General features: G+C 33.2%; 1 protein-coding gene and 1 pseudogene across 2 annotated transcripts; one reads left to right on the top strand and one right to left on the bottom strand.

Moving 5' to 3' along the window:
* Window positions 1-734: 734 nt before the first annotated feature.
* LOC143544953 (polygalacturonase At1g48100-like) lies at window positions 735-5,481 on the bottom strand (annotated as a pseudogene). The gene is made up of 8 exons (XR_013137341.1): window positions 4,781-5,481; window positions 3,662-3,793; window positions 3,252-3,476; window positions 2,831-2,832; window positions 2,482-2,524; window positions 2,141-2,348; window positions 1,612-1,802; window positions 735-1,187 (listed from the first exon to the last, which is right to left on the bottom strand). The product of XR_013137341.1 is annotated as a polygalacturonase At1g48100-like (transcript).
* Window positions 5,482-10,382: 4,901 nt separating this feature from the next.
* LOC143544934 (uncharacterized) lies at window positions 10,383-12,399 on the top strand. The gene is made up of 5 exons (XM_077036907.1): window positions 10,383-10,506; window positions 10,635-10,718; window positions 11,894-11,974; window positions 12,102-12,241; window positions 12,312-12,399. The coding sequence occupies exons 1-5, from the start codon at window positions 10,445-10,447 to the stop codon at window positions 12,386-12,388; spliced, it is 444 nt and encodes a 147-aa protein (XP_076893022.1). The 5' UTR covers window positions 10,383-10,444; the 3' UTR covers window positions 12,389-12,399.
* Window positions 12,400-12,884: the final 485 nt, after the last annotated feature.

Here is a 12,884-nt window from a genome sequence, read left to right as displayed (position 1 = left end):
CTTACATCAGTCTTCACAGTTGTGAATTTGTGATCTATCCTTATGTTTGTTCAATTATATTTGTTTAGGCCTTAGAGGCGTTTGGAATTTGGATTGCTTATTAAAACTGTTTATCTGCTCATTGTATTTTGATACAACTTTAAGTGTCTTGAGTGTGTTTGGGATTGCTTATTCAATTATTAATAGTGAGTGAAATAAGTTGTTTTGAGTAAGCAGTTTGAAGCTGCTTATGATTAGAAACTAGAAAACCACTTTGCGTGCGATGTGCAACCCAACAGTATAAATGTTACTCTATATTTCACAATAGTAATCAAGCACAAGTGCATAGCGATGAAATGATGGTGAAAAGTGAAAACAAAGACAATATTTCGTAGTGTATACACATACATGATAAGAATCAAGAATCCCTATTATACAACCAATCCTATTTTATAATATTACTTATATATATATAATCGCCTTAAAGGGGTCAGCAACTATACCGACCTCACTAACTGATGCACCAAATCATATTGGTTCTTACATAAATACCAATCTACTTTCACTTTAGCCCCGTTTTAGCCATTGTACTTATTTTCATACATTCGAGTCATTAACAAACGACCCTTTTGTCTCGTTTAGGTCATTATGCAGACTTTTTATACCACTCGGGTCATTATCCGCTTAATGACCCAAATGGTAAATTACTAAAATACCCAATAATGACCCAACACGGACAAAAATTCGTCACTCGAATGTACATTATAAGTACAATGACAACAACAGGACAAAACCGAAACTACATTGGTATGTTATGCTGCACATCCAGTTTCGTCAGGATCCCAACTGCTTGATGGTGCGCCTTGCTGCAAACAACCAATTTCCGGGATAGTAGGAGCATTTAATTCTCCAAAAGCTTGCCAGCAGAACGGGTCATACATGTGGTAGCCTTTAGGCATGGGTTTTAGTTCAATGTCAGTTAACCTTACATCCTGACAAGGTTTGCTGTCGCTACATGACACATGAACCGGTTTAACTGTATATGTTCCTTTAATGTTTTCATAGGCAATGTTTGAAACAGCCACTGCTGACGTGTGGTTTGTGCAGCTACTGTGGTCACAGTAGTATTGATCAATCATGATCGGGAACTCGACTTCAGAAACTTGAATGTTTGAGAATAATACTCCTTGCACTGAACCTGACCCTCCCTGCACAAAAAACATTTTAAAATTGTTATTTTGTGTGATAGCTTTATGTTGTTTCATATAATATTTATTACTAGTTTGAGGCCCGTGTACTACACGAGTAGTTCTTGAAAATACAATATTTAATAAATAATTAGTATACAAGAAACAATAAACCCGTTAAACACTTACACTCGTTGTACAGTAGTCTTTAAAACAATTTTAAAGTAAAAGATAATTATAAATATCAAATGTTTGAAAAAAAAATAGGAAGTAAATATTAAACTAACAAATTTTGAAGCATAAATTTTAAGAATGATAACTATTGTTTTACCATTATAAAAAGGGGTGAGGTTTAATGTAGGAGTGACAAGTGGCAAAACTTGTAGCCTTTTATTAGAGAGTATATATTTGAGTTTAACTGTAACCGATAGTTGCTAATGTGTACCTGCCAAGTTTTGATCCTAACAACAGTCATTGTGTTATGCATATTAACGTTCCGGACAGTAATATTGGAAACACATGCTGTTGTCCCATCTTTTCCTAAACTTCCAATGCTTATTCCATGCCCGGGTCCACAGTTTACATCATGCACAAATACGTTTGTGCATCCTGTTTGTATCGATATGCAGTCATCACCTACACGAAACATTAGCTGATTTTAGATAAGGTGTAAAATGATTTAGTTGTTTATGTGTATGCACACTTTTTGGATAAGGTGATAGAAGGTCAAGTATGTGTCAAGATGCATTTGTTTTATGTAGCATTATTGGTCACATATTTTTGTTTTGGTGGATAATGAGAATGGATGGCTGCCATTAAATGTCTCATTTAGTTTGATGGATGTGACATTTTATTGTATATGTGTACTGTTACATGGCATCACATGTAACATATAGTAATTCTTTATTGTATATGAAATTTGTTTCTATTGTAGCTCATTTAATAACCAAACTTTGTAAAGTAATATTATTTACCACAAGCAAGATCTGTGGTGTGTATTAACACATTCTTGGAGTTCTGCAAGTGAATTCCATCGGTATTGGGGCTGTCACCGGGAGACGAAACGCTAAAACTATACACTAGAACTCCGTCACAGCTATCAAACTTGAGGTGGCACTGAGTACTGTTTTGTATTGTTATGCCTGTGACTGTCACATTAAAACTCCCGTAAAACCGCAACGCCTGTATATAAACAAAGTATTTGCCATGTCACTAAAAACACCATTAAAGAGTATATTCATGATTATTATTATTATTATTATTATTATTATTATTATTATTATTATTATTATTTATATTTATAAGGAATCCTTACAGTTGGCTTTGTACTAGGCATTTTTCCCTCTAAATTAGCCCTGCTTGCGGTGCGCACATATGATGTATATATGTGTGAACCCTCGGGTGGGCAAAAGTGAAATTGCACTAATTTTGACGTTATTTTACTAATCTCATGAAAATAACGTTAAAAGTGACGGACGGTTAATCAGGCATCATGTAGTGGCGTTGATAGCCGATAGACAAGGGTACATGCACCGATCAGCCGGTCCCGATGATTGAGTGCTATGTGCCTTATGTCCAAGGGTTGTTGCAAAACTACTATCGAGCCGGGGGTCTCACCGGAAGCAGCCTCTCTATCCTTATGGGGTAGAGGTAAGGCTGTCTACATCTTACCCTCCTCAGACCCTACCATAGCTTTGCTATTGGTGGGATATACTGAGTACGATGATGATGATGATGATGATTTTTCCCTCTAATGAGCTGCCTACCTGTCATAACCAATTCAAAGAGAATTATTATTTCTATTTCTATTTATATGTTAGGGTTCATTCTTCATATCGAGTTTTTTTTACGTCTATAGTCATGGAATACCCGAAATTGTTTCGTGTATCTACTTTATGTTCATGATTTATAAATAATTTCTTGGAGTATACAAACATGAGCCATTTTTTATTTATTTTATTGACACACGAATCTTTTGTATAACTATCATTTTCATGTATCTACTTTAGTTTTTCTCAATAACACAGAAAAACAACAGCACAAAACCGTAGCAAAACTAAAAGGAGTGGGATGGATTTAAATTACTTGTGGATTTCCGATAACTGTGATATTGTCTAATGAGATAATTAGTTGTTCTTCATTGTCAATAGGATCATCAAGGACAGAATCTGTCCACCAAACTGAACCTCTTCCATCAATGGTGCCTTTGCCTTTGATTGTGAGTCCTACAAGTTTTGTAAATTCAAGCCATTGTAGGAGACCTTTACCCCATGCTTTTGCATTTGTTGGAGCTATGATTGTACCATCAAGCTGCAATAGTTTATGCATTTCTTTACTTTTTTTTTCATAAATATATTCATGGACCCTTTTATTTGACCCTTTGACTTTGAGAATTTGAGATTATATATACCCTAAATCTATCTAACTTATAACTTATAAGTAAACAGTTCGAAACCGATACTTTTGTTTTAACAAACGATGTGATTGCATAATACCTGAAAAAGAATGTTCCTTTGGCAATATGGACCCGAGAAAGATATGGGACCCACGAGGAACTCATAACCCGATGGCACGATCATCGTTGACGCTTCCACTTTACATGCATCCGCCCATGCTGCTTGAAACGCCTGCATATTGTTGAAACAATTAATTTAATTTAATTTATTTATTTGTTTTTAACATTTACTGTTAAAAAATATGTACACGTATTTGTCATACAGTTGGTAGTTTGCATTTGACAGCATACAATTATTGTTGGGAATCAGGACCATACAAACTGACGTATGAGAGTCTTGTGAGTGGTCCCAACTAATTTTTATATGTTTTATCATCCAATTCCTATTATCTTTTTGCTCTGATTTAACTTCTTCCATTCCTTTTATTCAATGATTTTATACCCTCTTTAATAAAGAATACACACAACAGTGAAGTTAACTGCCATCTGTCTTCTAGAAACTGACATAAGTTATACAACAAACTTTATTCTTGTGACAAAGATGTCTTTATGTAAAATGTTTTAAAACAGGACCGGCTGCTGAACATGTAATCCGGCTGCTGATTTTGTATAATTATTTATTTTCTGTTGTTCCAGAAATACGTTAAAACTTTATAACTCAAATTTTAATGCTTTCAACTTAAACTGTTTTTTTGATTGGTTGTTCGTAATCATAATAATGCATTAGAAATTTATAGAATGTTTTAAAAGTGGACATAATGTGTTTACGTGCCAGAGCTGAAAAATGACTTAGTTCAACCCAAACGTGTCTTGACCCATTATCTAACCCGGTTGACTCGCTCGATCACACCCTCACATTGACACATTAGTGAACATTTTCAAATGAGGGTCACAATCATCTTAATTGGTGCAAATAGTGATACCCTAAGAGTTGTACTATCTACATGCATTATGTGTTTAGACTCCACTTTATAACTTCTTTTCTCATATTCGTCACGGGTCTTGTTTTCGTTTATACTCGTATCATGGAAATGGGACCCACAAGCCTAAATTATTTAAGAAGAATGTTTTAATTTCCTAAGCATGAAGGCTACACATTCTATGCAGAATTTATTAAACAAACACGTAACAAGATTATAAATATTAAAACATTGTTCACCTGTGTATCGTCAGAAGCACCATCCCCTTTTGCTCCATAGTCAAGGACATTAAACTTTGAACCTTTTGATGGAGGAGTTAACGGTTCTTCCGGAGTTGGAATAGGCTGTTTTTGTTTCGGTTTTGATTTTGACTTCGGTTTTGGCTTTTCCGCAATAACTTGATGTCCATGATTATTTCCTTTCTTCTTGTACAAAGAACTCAAAAGTACCTCTGTTTTGCCTCCAATGCTTACCCCTTCTACCATTGCATGTTTCCAAGCTTGACGCCCATACTAGAATTGCAACCACAAATGCAAATGTAAGCTTCTTGAAACTAAAACTACCCATGTGATTGGCAAATGTGTGTTTCTCTGTTTGTGTGTGTATGTGTTTGATTGGTGGATTTTAGATGAGTTTGTTTGGTGTTTATATAGGCAGAGGACTTTAAGAGTAATGTAGGTCTGCAAAGCAAGAGATTGTTTGCTAGCGCCTGACATTCCATTTTTTATTCTCAAACTTTACATGTTACTTCTTTCTTTTGTGTGAATTCTAGTTGGGGTTGCAACATATGGTCCCATTAATTGTCCCCATTTGCCTAAATGCCAATATGTTATTGTATGTTAGTTGGCCAATTGGTTAAGCAGATTTGCCATGTGAATTCTCTCTTTCTCCAAGCATTAAGCTGGTGATCCCTGTTTTTTAATCATCATTAAATAGTCAAGTGCTGTAAACAAATCAAACAGCCGTTTTGATCATCTACGTTAAACGAAGTTTGTGTTCGTTTAATTAATCCGTTTGTTGATCCGCTATATGAACATACATACATATACGTAGGCATGCATGCATGGACATATACATAAGTAGATGTGAATGAAGTAAATAAGCAAATCTTCATGAATGTAAATGAACGAACAAGACATGTTTTTGTACGCTCCTTGTATTAAATGAACAAATTTATTGTTCTTGTATGTTTAGTCAATGTTCGTTTTGATTTGTCGTAAATCAATTGTGACAATTACTTTGATTTTTATTTATGTTAACCACCTTTCGAAGTTTTGTCTACATGGGATGGTCTAGACGAGTGTCAAATTCAAAGAAAGCAAGGATGCTAGATGCTAAGGTACCCATATGTAAACTATGTAAGCTGGCTTGAGTTTGGCTCGTGAATATTTTCTTAAACTCGAGCTCGGTTTGTTTACCATTTAATTATTTTATATATTATATATATTACATAAAACTTATTATTTAATTGATTTTCATTATTTTACATGTAAATTTTTATTTAAATATATTAATTAAAAAAATAATATGTTAGTTTATGCTCGCAAGTCTAGGCCTGGTTGATTGTTATCTAAAGCTCGAGCTCATTTACACCATCGATATTTAAATAATTAGCCGGACTGAACAAACAAAAAATGAAAGAGAAATATCTAAAAAAAAAATACACAAAACCTTTGATGGTTATATTAACGGATCACATGAACTGATTTATGTGTAATTAGCGAAAAACGACAGATACAAAGTACGTAAAAGATTATGCATGGCCCCACAAATATATCAGAAGTAGAAGCAAATTAATTTAAGTTAACTGGGAATAGAATAAGTAATAACAAACGATTAATTAGATACATATAAATAATAAGCTCACCACGTAGTAGGTCCCCATGAATATGCTTTCTGGTTAGTATTTGTACATCTTAATAATTGGTATTTTTGTTTTGTTATTATTTGTCATATTCTGAATTAATCATTTGTCGTTAATTATAAACTTTAAAATAATCACGTCGAGTACGTATATATGATTACTGAAGTGGACAACCAAATACATTGTTATTTCATCATTTTCATGATATTATTTTTTGTTCTTTTAACATGGTTTATTGCACCAAAATGTATCTATCTATGCATCAATTGTAATTGCCGGCAAACTAAAATCTTTATTTTGGTGGAAGCTAGGGGGTGGCGTCGGGTGATGACGGCAGCGGTATTGATCCACTCTAGTTAAAGTGGGATATTGTTTTGGGTAACGAAGTTGAAAGTTATGAGTGTTATTGATTAGTTTGTTAGTATTGATTAATATCAGTCAATAGGGTTTATTTCTTTTATAATCAAGAGGAAATGTTGAATTATTATACTTCAAAAGATTTGAGGGTGTTAATTTCAATTTTATTAGTTAAGAAACCAAGATATTATCACTTGAAGCGAGATTGCAGTTTGAAGTTTCCAACGCCTAAGTTAACCGAGTTAAATAAAAAATGGTCTAATGCAAGTATAATTTGTGTCATGTTACTACAAAATAAAGAAGTATCACTGACGATCATATTTGTCGGCAACATCATGTTTAATGAACATTTTTTAAAACATTTATTTATTTTGCCGGTCTGTTGGTATTTACCAATGAATTGTTGCCGTCAAAAACTCTACGTAGATGATACTCTTTTTTTAGTAGTGCGTTAGAATATTTTTTTGACACACTTAATCAACTAAAACCACTTGATTCAAGCTAGTTTATTATTATTTTGATACATAAACCAATTGAAATAATTTAAGGGTATTTTGTTTGTGGTAACACTTTTCATAAATACCGTTTTATGTAGGAAGACAAAGATGGACACGTGAGTGTGTAGGACCGTTATATAAATAATTAGTTGTCGAAACCAAACACAGAAAGATGAGATAAGAGGCCTTCAATTTGGGATCACATGCATTCACGGGCTACACAGTCGAACCCCTTTGTTAGTTAGCAACATATGGCTCCTATCATTTGAGCCATGTATAGCCTCTCACACATTATCATTTCATATTATATCAAACCCTTTTCATATTGTCCACATCATAGTTTATGAGCCTACGTGGCTATCTCATAAAGTGTTGAAACCGGGTAAAGATGTAGGTTTTGTATTTCAGTCCACTTCGATTCCTTTCTGAATCGTGGATGTTTTTTTTAATGTCAGATTAAAGTATTTTGAATGTACGAAATCTGTAGTCAGATAAGACAAAAATTATTCTAAGAATGAAAATGTAAATTTTGTAGTTCATTTTGTATGTAGGGAACCATCACATGATTATGGTGAAATGTTGTAACTATTTGTGAAAAAGTACAATTGGCGGTTATAATTGCATGCAAAAGGTGAAAAAACTAGACGGAAATTACATTATGCAATTTAGTACTAATCAAGTGTTATTAGTGACACATGTGATTAGAGTGGTCTTGAGTGAGTGTTCACCGGATACCTTATAATCCGTATTGATGCTTATTAGAATCTCGTATATGGTTTTATGTAAATCCAACTATACTAAAATAATATTCGTTAAATTAAAGTCATCAACAAAAACATCGTTGTGTAGATAATGTGAATTTGATCTTAGGTATTAACTACTCGTATTTGTATTATCATTTGCCATCTTCGACACCGATATCTTCATTAGTAATATGTATCATATGACCATTGATCGTACCAATCGATATTGCCTGTTTTAGACGCTAAGAGGTTACGAGTTTGTTTTATTACACTGGTGAGTCAACAAACATAATATTAATTTTAATTGGTAGAACTGTTTTATATCAGCTGTATGTCTCATGATGATGTATTTATTACATAGAGAATGAGAGTGAAATGTTAGTTTGATTAAATTGCATATTTGATGGGTTCCCGTGAGTATGCTTTGGATGTTATAATTCATATAATCATAGATGGCAAGCAGACGGTTGGTAGAATATTTTAGTCACTCAATACAGGGGAATTGCAACCCATGGTTTTCATTAATTTGTCCATGTGTTCAAATCCGGACATTCAATCATTTAAGATAACATCATCTTGTTTTTTATGTGGATTATGTTTTTGAATTATTTTTTTTATTAATCTCTCACTTGTAATTTGATTCATATTTTGTTATTTTAGAATCAGTTGAATTGTAAAATTATACTACATAACATACTAGTATATGTATCATAATGTATATCTTTCAATATAGGTGTGACAAATGTAAGACATACATAGTGAAAAATAAGACTCCAAGATCACTTTTAGATGCATTTTAGCCTATCACTTGCTCTTACTTTTAATGAAATTAAGTAAAATACGAAAGACGTGTCTTATAAGAAAACAAAATTGGCGAGAAGTGCAAAGTAATCACAACTACTGATCAAGTCATAAAATGAGGTTGTGTCAATTTACAGAGACCTTAGTTTGAGGGCAAAGTTTGTCTTTGTTATAATTTTTTTTCATAAATGCGGATTCACACACCCAATAATTCTATACACATGCCTTCTACTATAGAAAAACCCCTCGAACTTATAAGGAGGGACATCTTGCGATCACACACTAATAACGATAGACTATAAAAGAAATTGAGCAACATGAAAATGGAAACATATGGACAAATTTGAAAGAATATTAACTACTAGATTTCTTAAAAAGGTGTGTGTATATAAATATCAAAATAAGCATAAAAGAAAATTTATTTTCATATAAAAATAGATCAAATTTAAGCTTTAATGATGAACCCAGAGTAGCGTCTTCTAGTTACATGTATTTAAGTATTTTGGAAGTATTGTATGAATAAAGGTAGCATTTATTGTAACAACCCAAATACAAACTGATTTTATAATTTTGGATTTTTAATTAACTCTTGCATATATAAATTCACTACGTATTAAAAAAGTAGTATACCATCTGTCGATCTAACACTCAATTTGGTTTTCATTTAAGATTAGTCAGTCAAATGAGAATTGTATATACAAAATAAAATTATGAATATGTACAAACCATCCAGCCTAGCTCGTAGATTCCACCGATCTAACGACTAATTAACCTATTCAAGTTCACAATACGACTAACTTGCTCTTTCCGTTTTTAAAATCGGTAATCACAACTGCTGAATAAAGAATGAAGTGTGTTATTAGACATTAAGTCCTAAAATGTGTATGCAGTATATGCATAATAACGTATACACGACATACATGTATGATATCATAACAATGAATTAGGTGTTTTAACAAGCCTGACTTTGAAGGAGAGCCGGGTGGTCGAGCCCCCCCCCCCCCCTCCCGACCCGATCACCTAGTAGGCCGATTTTAAAAATAAAATTATATATACATTTTTAAAAGTAAATATATATTCTTAATGTTTAAACCTAATTACTCAACTTATTTAAACCCATTTCAATAGAAAAAATTGTTTGCACTATCCAAATAAGCCCATTTTAACATATAGTTGTTTAAGCCCAATAATGTGTTTTTTAACTAAAGGCCGATTTTCTCGCATTCGGCTCAATAAATTTTAACGACTCTTGGGGACGCCCTACATTTTAAGTCTTAGTTTAGAAAGTAGATACACGTATCAACCTATACCAGAAGCTAAAAGTTTTTAACTAAAACGAACCACACATTAGCCTCTTGTTTGGATTGATTTTAGTTCAGGAATATAAACGAGCTCGGAGCCAACTTCGGGGGTGTTTGGGATTGCTTATTTTACTTCCTTATGACTTATCACTTTAAGATCAATTAGATTCACGAGACTAAATTTTAAGAACTTAAGCTAGTAAACAAATATGTCTAGCCTAGGCCTGCAAATGAACAAAACAAACACGGACACAGGCTTGTTCATTAACCGAAACATGAACAAGTTAGGGTTCCAGTTTGGGGCTTTTGATCGGTGACGAAACTGATTCAGTAGGAGGAAATGGCGCGTAACAAAGACGAGTCACCTGCGGTACGTGTTTATACCGTTTGCGACGAATCAAAGTTCGTAATACCAATCTATTTTTGTTTGATTTTGCTTTGCTGAATATTTTATTTCCAATTATGATGTTGTATTTGTTATGTGAGCCTCAATAACTACTCACTTGTTGATTTGTAATCTTTGTAATTAGGTATTTGATCGTGAGGAATGTTCCGGCGTTAGGTTGCGGTGACGAATTGCACAAATTGTTAGGTGGATACGGTCAAATTGACGAGTAAGATACTAATACTAATTCTTATTTGATGGCTTATTGCTGGATAATATCATTTTGTGATAGTAGTGCTCGGTTGAATTATGATGTTGTTTCATTGATATGACTGTACAACCGTTTGCTTCGGTTGGTTACTAGTCTAAACCGAAACTGAAGTCATCACTTGATCTATTTTGTGAACCAGTAGGTTTTCGGTCAACCGGTTCAGTTTATTCGGTTATTTCAAACACATGCTCACCTACACATGCTGCTTGCTGGTCTTATTTGATGAGTTTAGTTTACTGATTTTGAAGCTAATTTTGTTGCTTGTTGCTGGATAATATCATATCATTTTGTGTTAGTAGTGAGCTCATTCGAATTATGATGTTGTTTAATTGATACGACTGTGCTCCGTTCCGTTTGGTTGTTAGCCTAAATCGAAACCAAACTCATCAATTAATCGGTTTGGTTTGTTCAATTAGTTATTCGGTTTTGGTTCGGTTCGGGTAATTTCGTTTAATAACCAAAACCAAACTTGGGTAAAGTTTTTCCTTAGGAATACATGACATGGAGGTATATAAGCTAGAATTATATGAAAATATGGATGGTTCGGTTCGGTTAAATGAGGGTCAATTGACGAGTAAGATTAGATACTAATTCTTATGTGACACACACACACACTCACTCACATATACATGCTGTTTTATTTGATGACTTTAGTTTAATGATTTTGAAGCTAATTTGCTGCTTTTTGCCGGATAATATCATTTTGTGTTAGTAGTGCACGTTCGAATTGTGATGCTGTAATTGATATGGCTGTGCACCGTTCGGTTCGGTTATTAGCCTAAACCGAAGCTGAAGTCATCGGTTAATCTACTTTGTTAACCAGTAATGTTTAATCGGTTCAGTTTTCGGTTTCAGTTCAGCTAATTTTGTTGGATAACCAAAACCAAACTTGGGGTAAAGGTTTTTCTTGGAAATACATGAAAATATGAATGGTTTGGTTCGGTCAATTTCGGTTAAATGAGGGTACAAAAAAAATGATAACCAATTTTCAGTTAATTTGGTTTTTGGTTAATGGTTCAGTTATTGCTCTCACCTGTATGACATTATGTTTGCGTAAGAGTGCTTTTTGAGCATGATTCGTTTAGTTTATTACTTTTGAAAGCTCAGTTTGATTTTATGTTTCTCTTTTGTAGATTTGTACCACTGGATGATGAAGACTGTGAACCATTTACTGATGTTTATTGGATCAAGTTTCATCATGTTCACAATGCCAGGTGGTTTAAACAAATCATTTGTCATACGGCATTAGAATATATATACATCGCACATCGCGAGTACTCTTATTAGTTGATTAAACTTATGTGCAATGCAAGAGTATTTTTAAAAGCTTCTTTCATGTAGGTTTGCCAAAAGGAAGTTGGATGAATCGATTTTTATTGGAAATCGGCTTCAAGTTTCATATGCACCACAATACGAGAGCCTTGATGACACCAAGGAGAAATTGGAAGGAAGAAGAAAAGAAGTTATTGCTAGACTTAATCGTAAGGTATTTAGAAATTAGCATCATTCTATGTATGTACTAAAAATATGTTTGTGTGTTTGTTGTTTCAGCTGGAAGATCCAAGGGTCCTTCTGTTTCCAGTGCAGGTTCTATTCAATCCACAAGAATTTCATATCTGAGCCATTAAATATTCAACAAGGTTTATAATCTAATTTATATATTTTATCCCGAGTATTAAAACATAATACTTAGTTATTTTGGAAAATCTGATTTTATGTTATTGTTACAGCGACCCATTAGAGATACAGGCCCAACATTACTACTATTCACAGCGAACTTTTCCCTCAACAGTTTCTTCGAATCAGGTGCAACATTTATATCATATTACTGACATAGGGGAGGGATCTATACGGAACACTATATTTGAGAAGACGCATAACAAAATCAAACCTTGATTTTTTCAAATTTTAAACTTATATATTTAAAAGAAAATGGTATAAACCTAATGTTTATTGTTTCTCATTCATATTTCATGAGATTCAAGAATAATTTGAACAATCTAGTTTGATTGTTATATAACCTACACATATGTAGGTATACGTTACAAAATTTAAAAATATATGAAGAAATTAGTTTGATGGTTTTTTTATATACATAACCAAGCCATGTGTATAAAGAAGCAC

Source organism: Bidens hawaiensis, unplaced genomic scaffold, assembly GCF_021521415.1.
Source record: "Bidens hawaiensis isolate Kalapana, Puna unplaced genomic scaffold, B.hawaiensis_p1.1 tig00013805_1, whole genome shotgun sequence".
Taxonomy (NCBI): Eukaryota; Viridiplantae; Streptophyta; class Magnoliopsida; order Asterales; family Asteraceae; genus Bidens; species Bidens hawaiensis.
Note: the sequence above shows the minus strand (reverse complement) of the source record. Positions and strands in the feature narration are given on the sequence as shown.

Coding starts and splice junctions, on each gene's coding strand:
- LOC143544934 (XM_077036907.1), top strand. CDS start 10,445: ATGGCGCGTAACAAAGACGAGTCACCTGCGGTACGTGTTTATACCGTT. Junction 10,719..11,893: donor GGATACGGTCAAATTGACGA/GTAAGATACTAA, acceptor TCTCTTTTGTAG/ATTTGTACCACTGGATGATG. Junction 12,242..12,311: donor AGTTATTGCTAGACTTAATC/GTAAGGTATTTA, acceptor TTGTTGTTTCAG/CTGGAAGATCCAAGGGTCCT.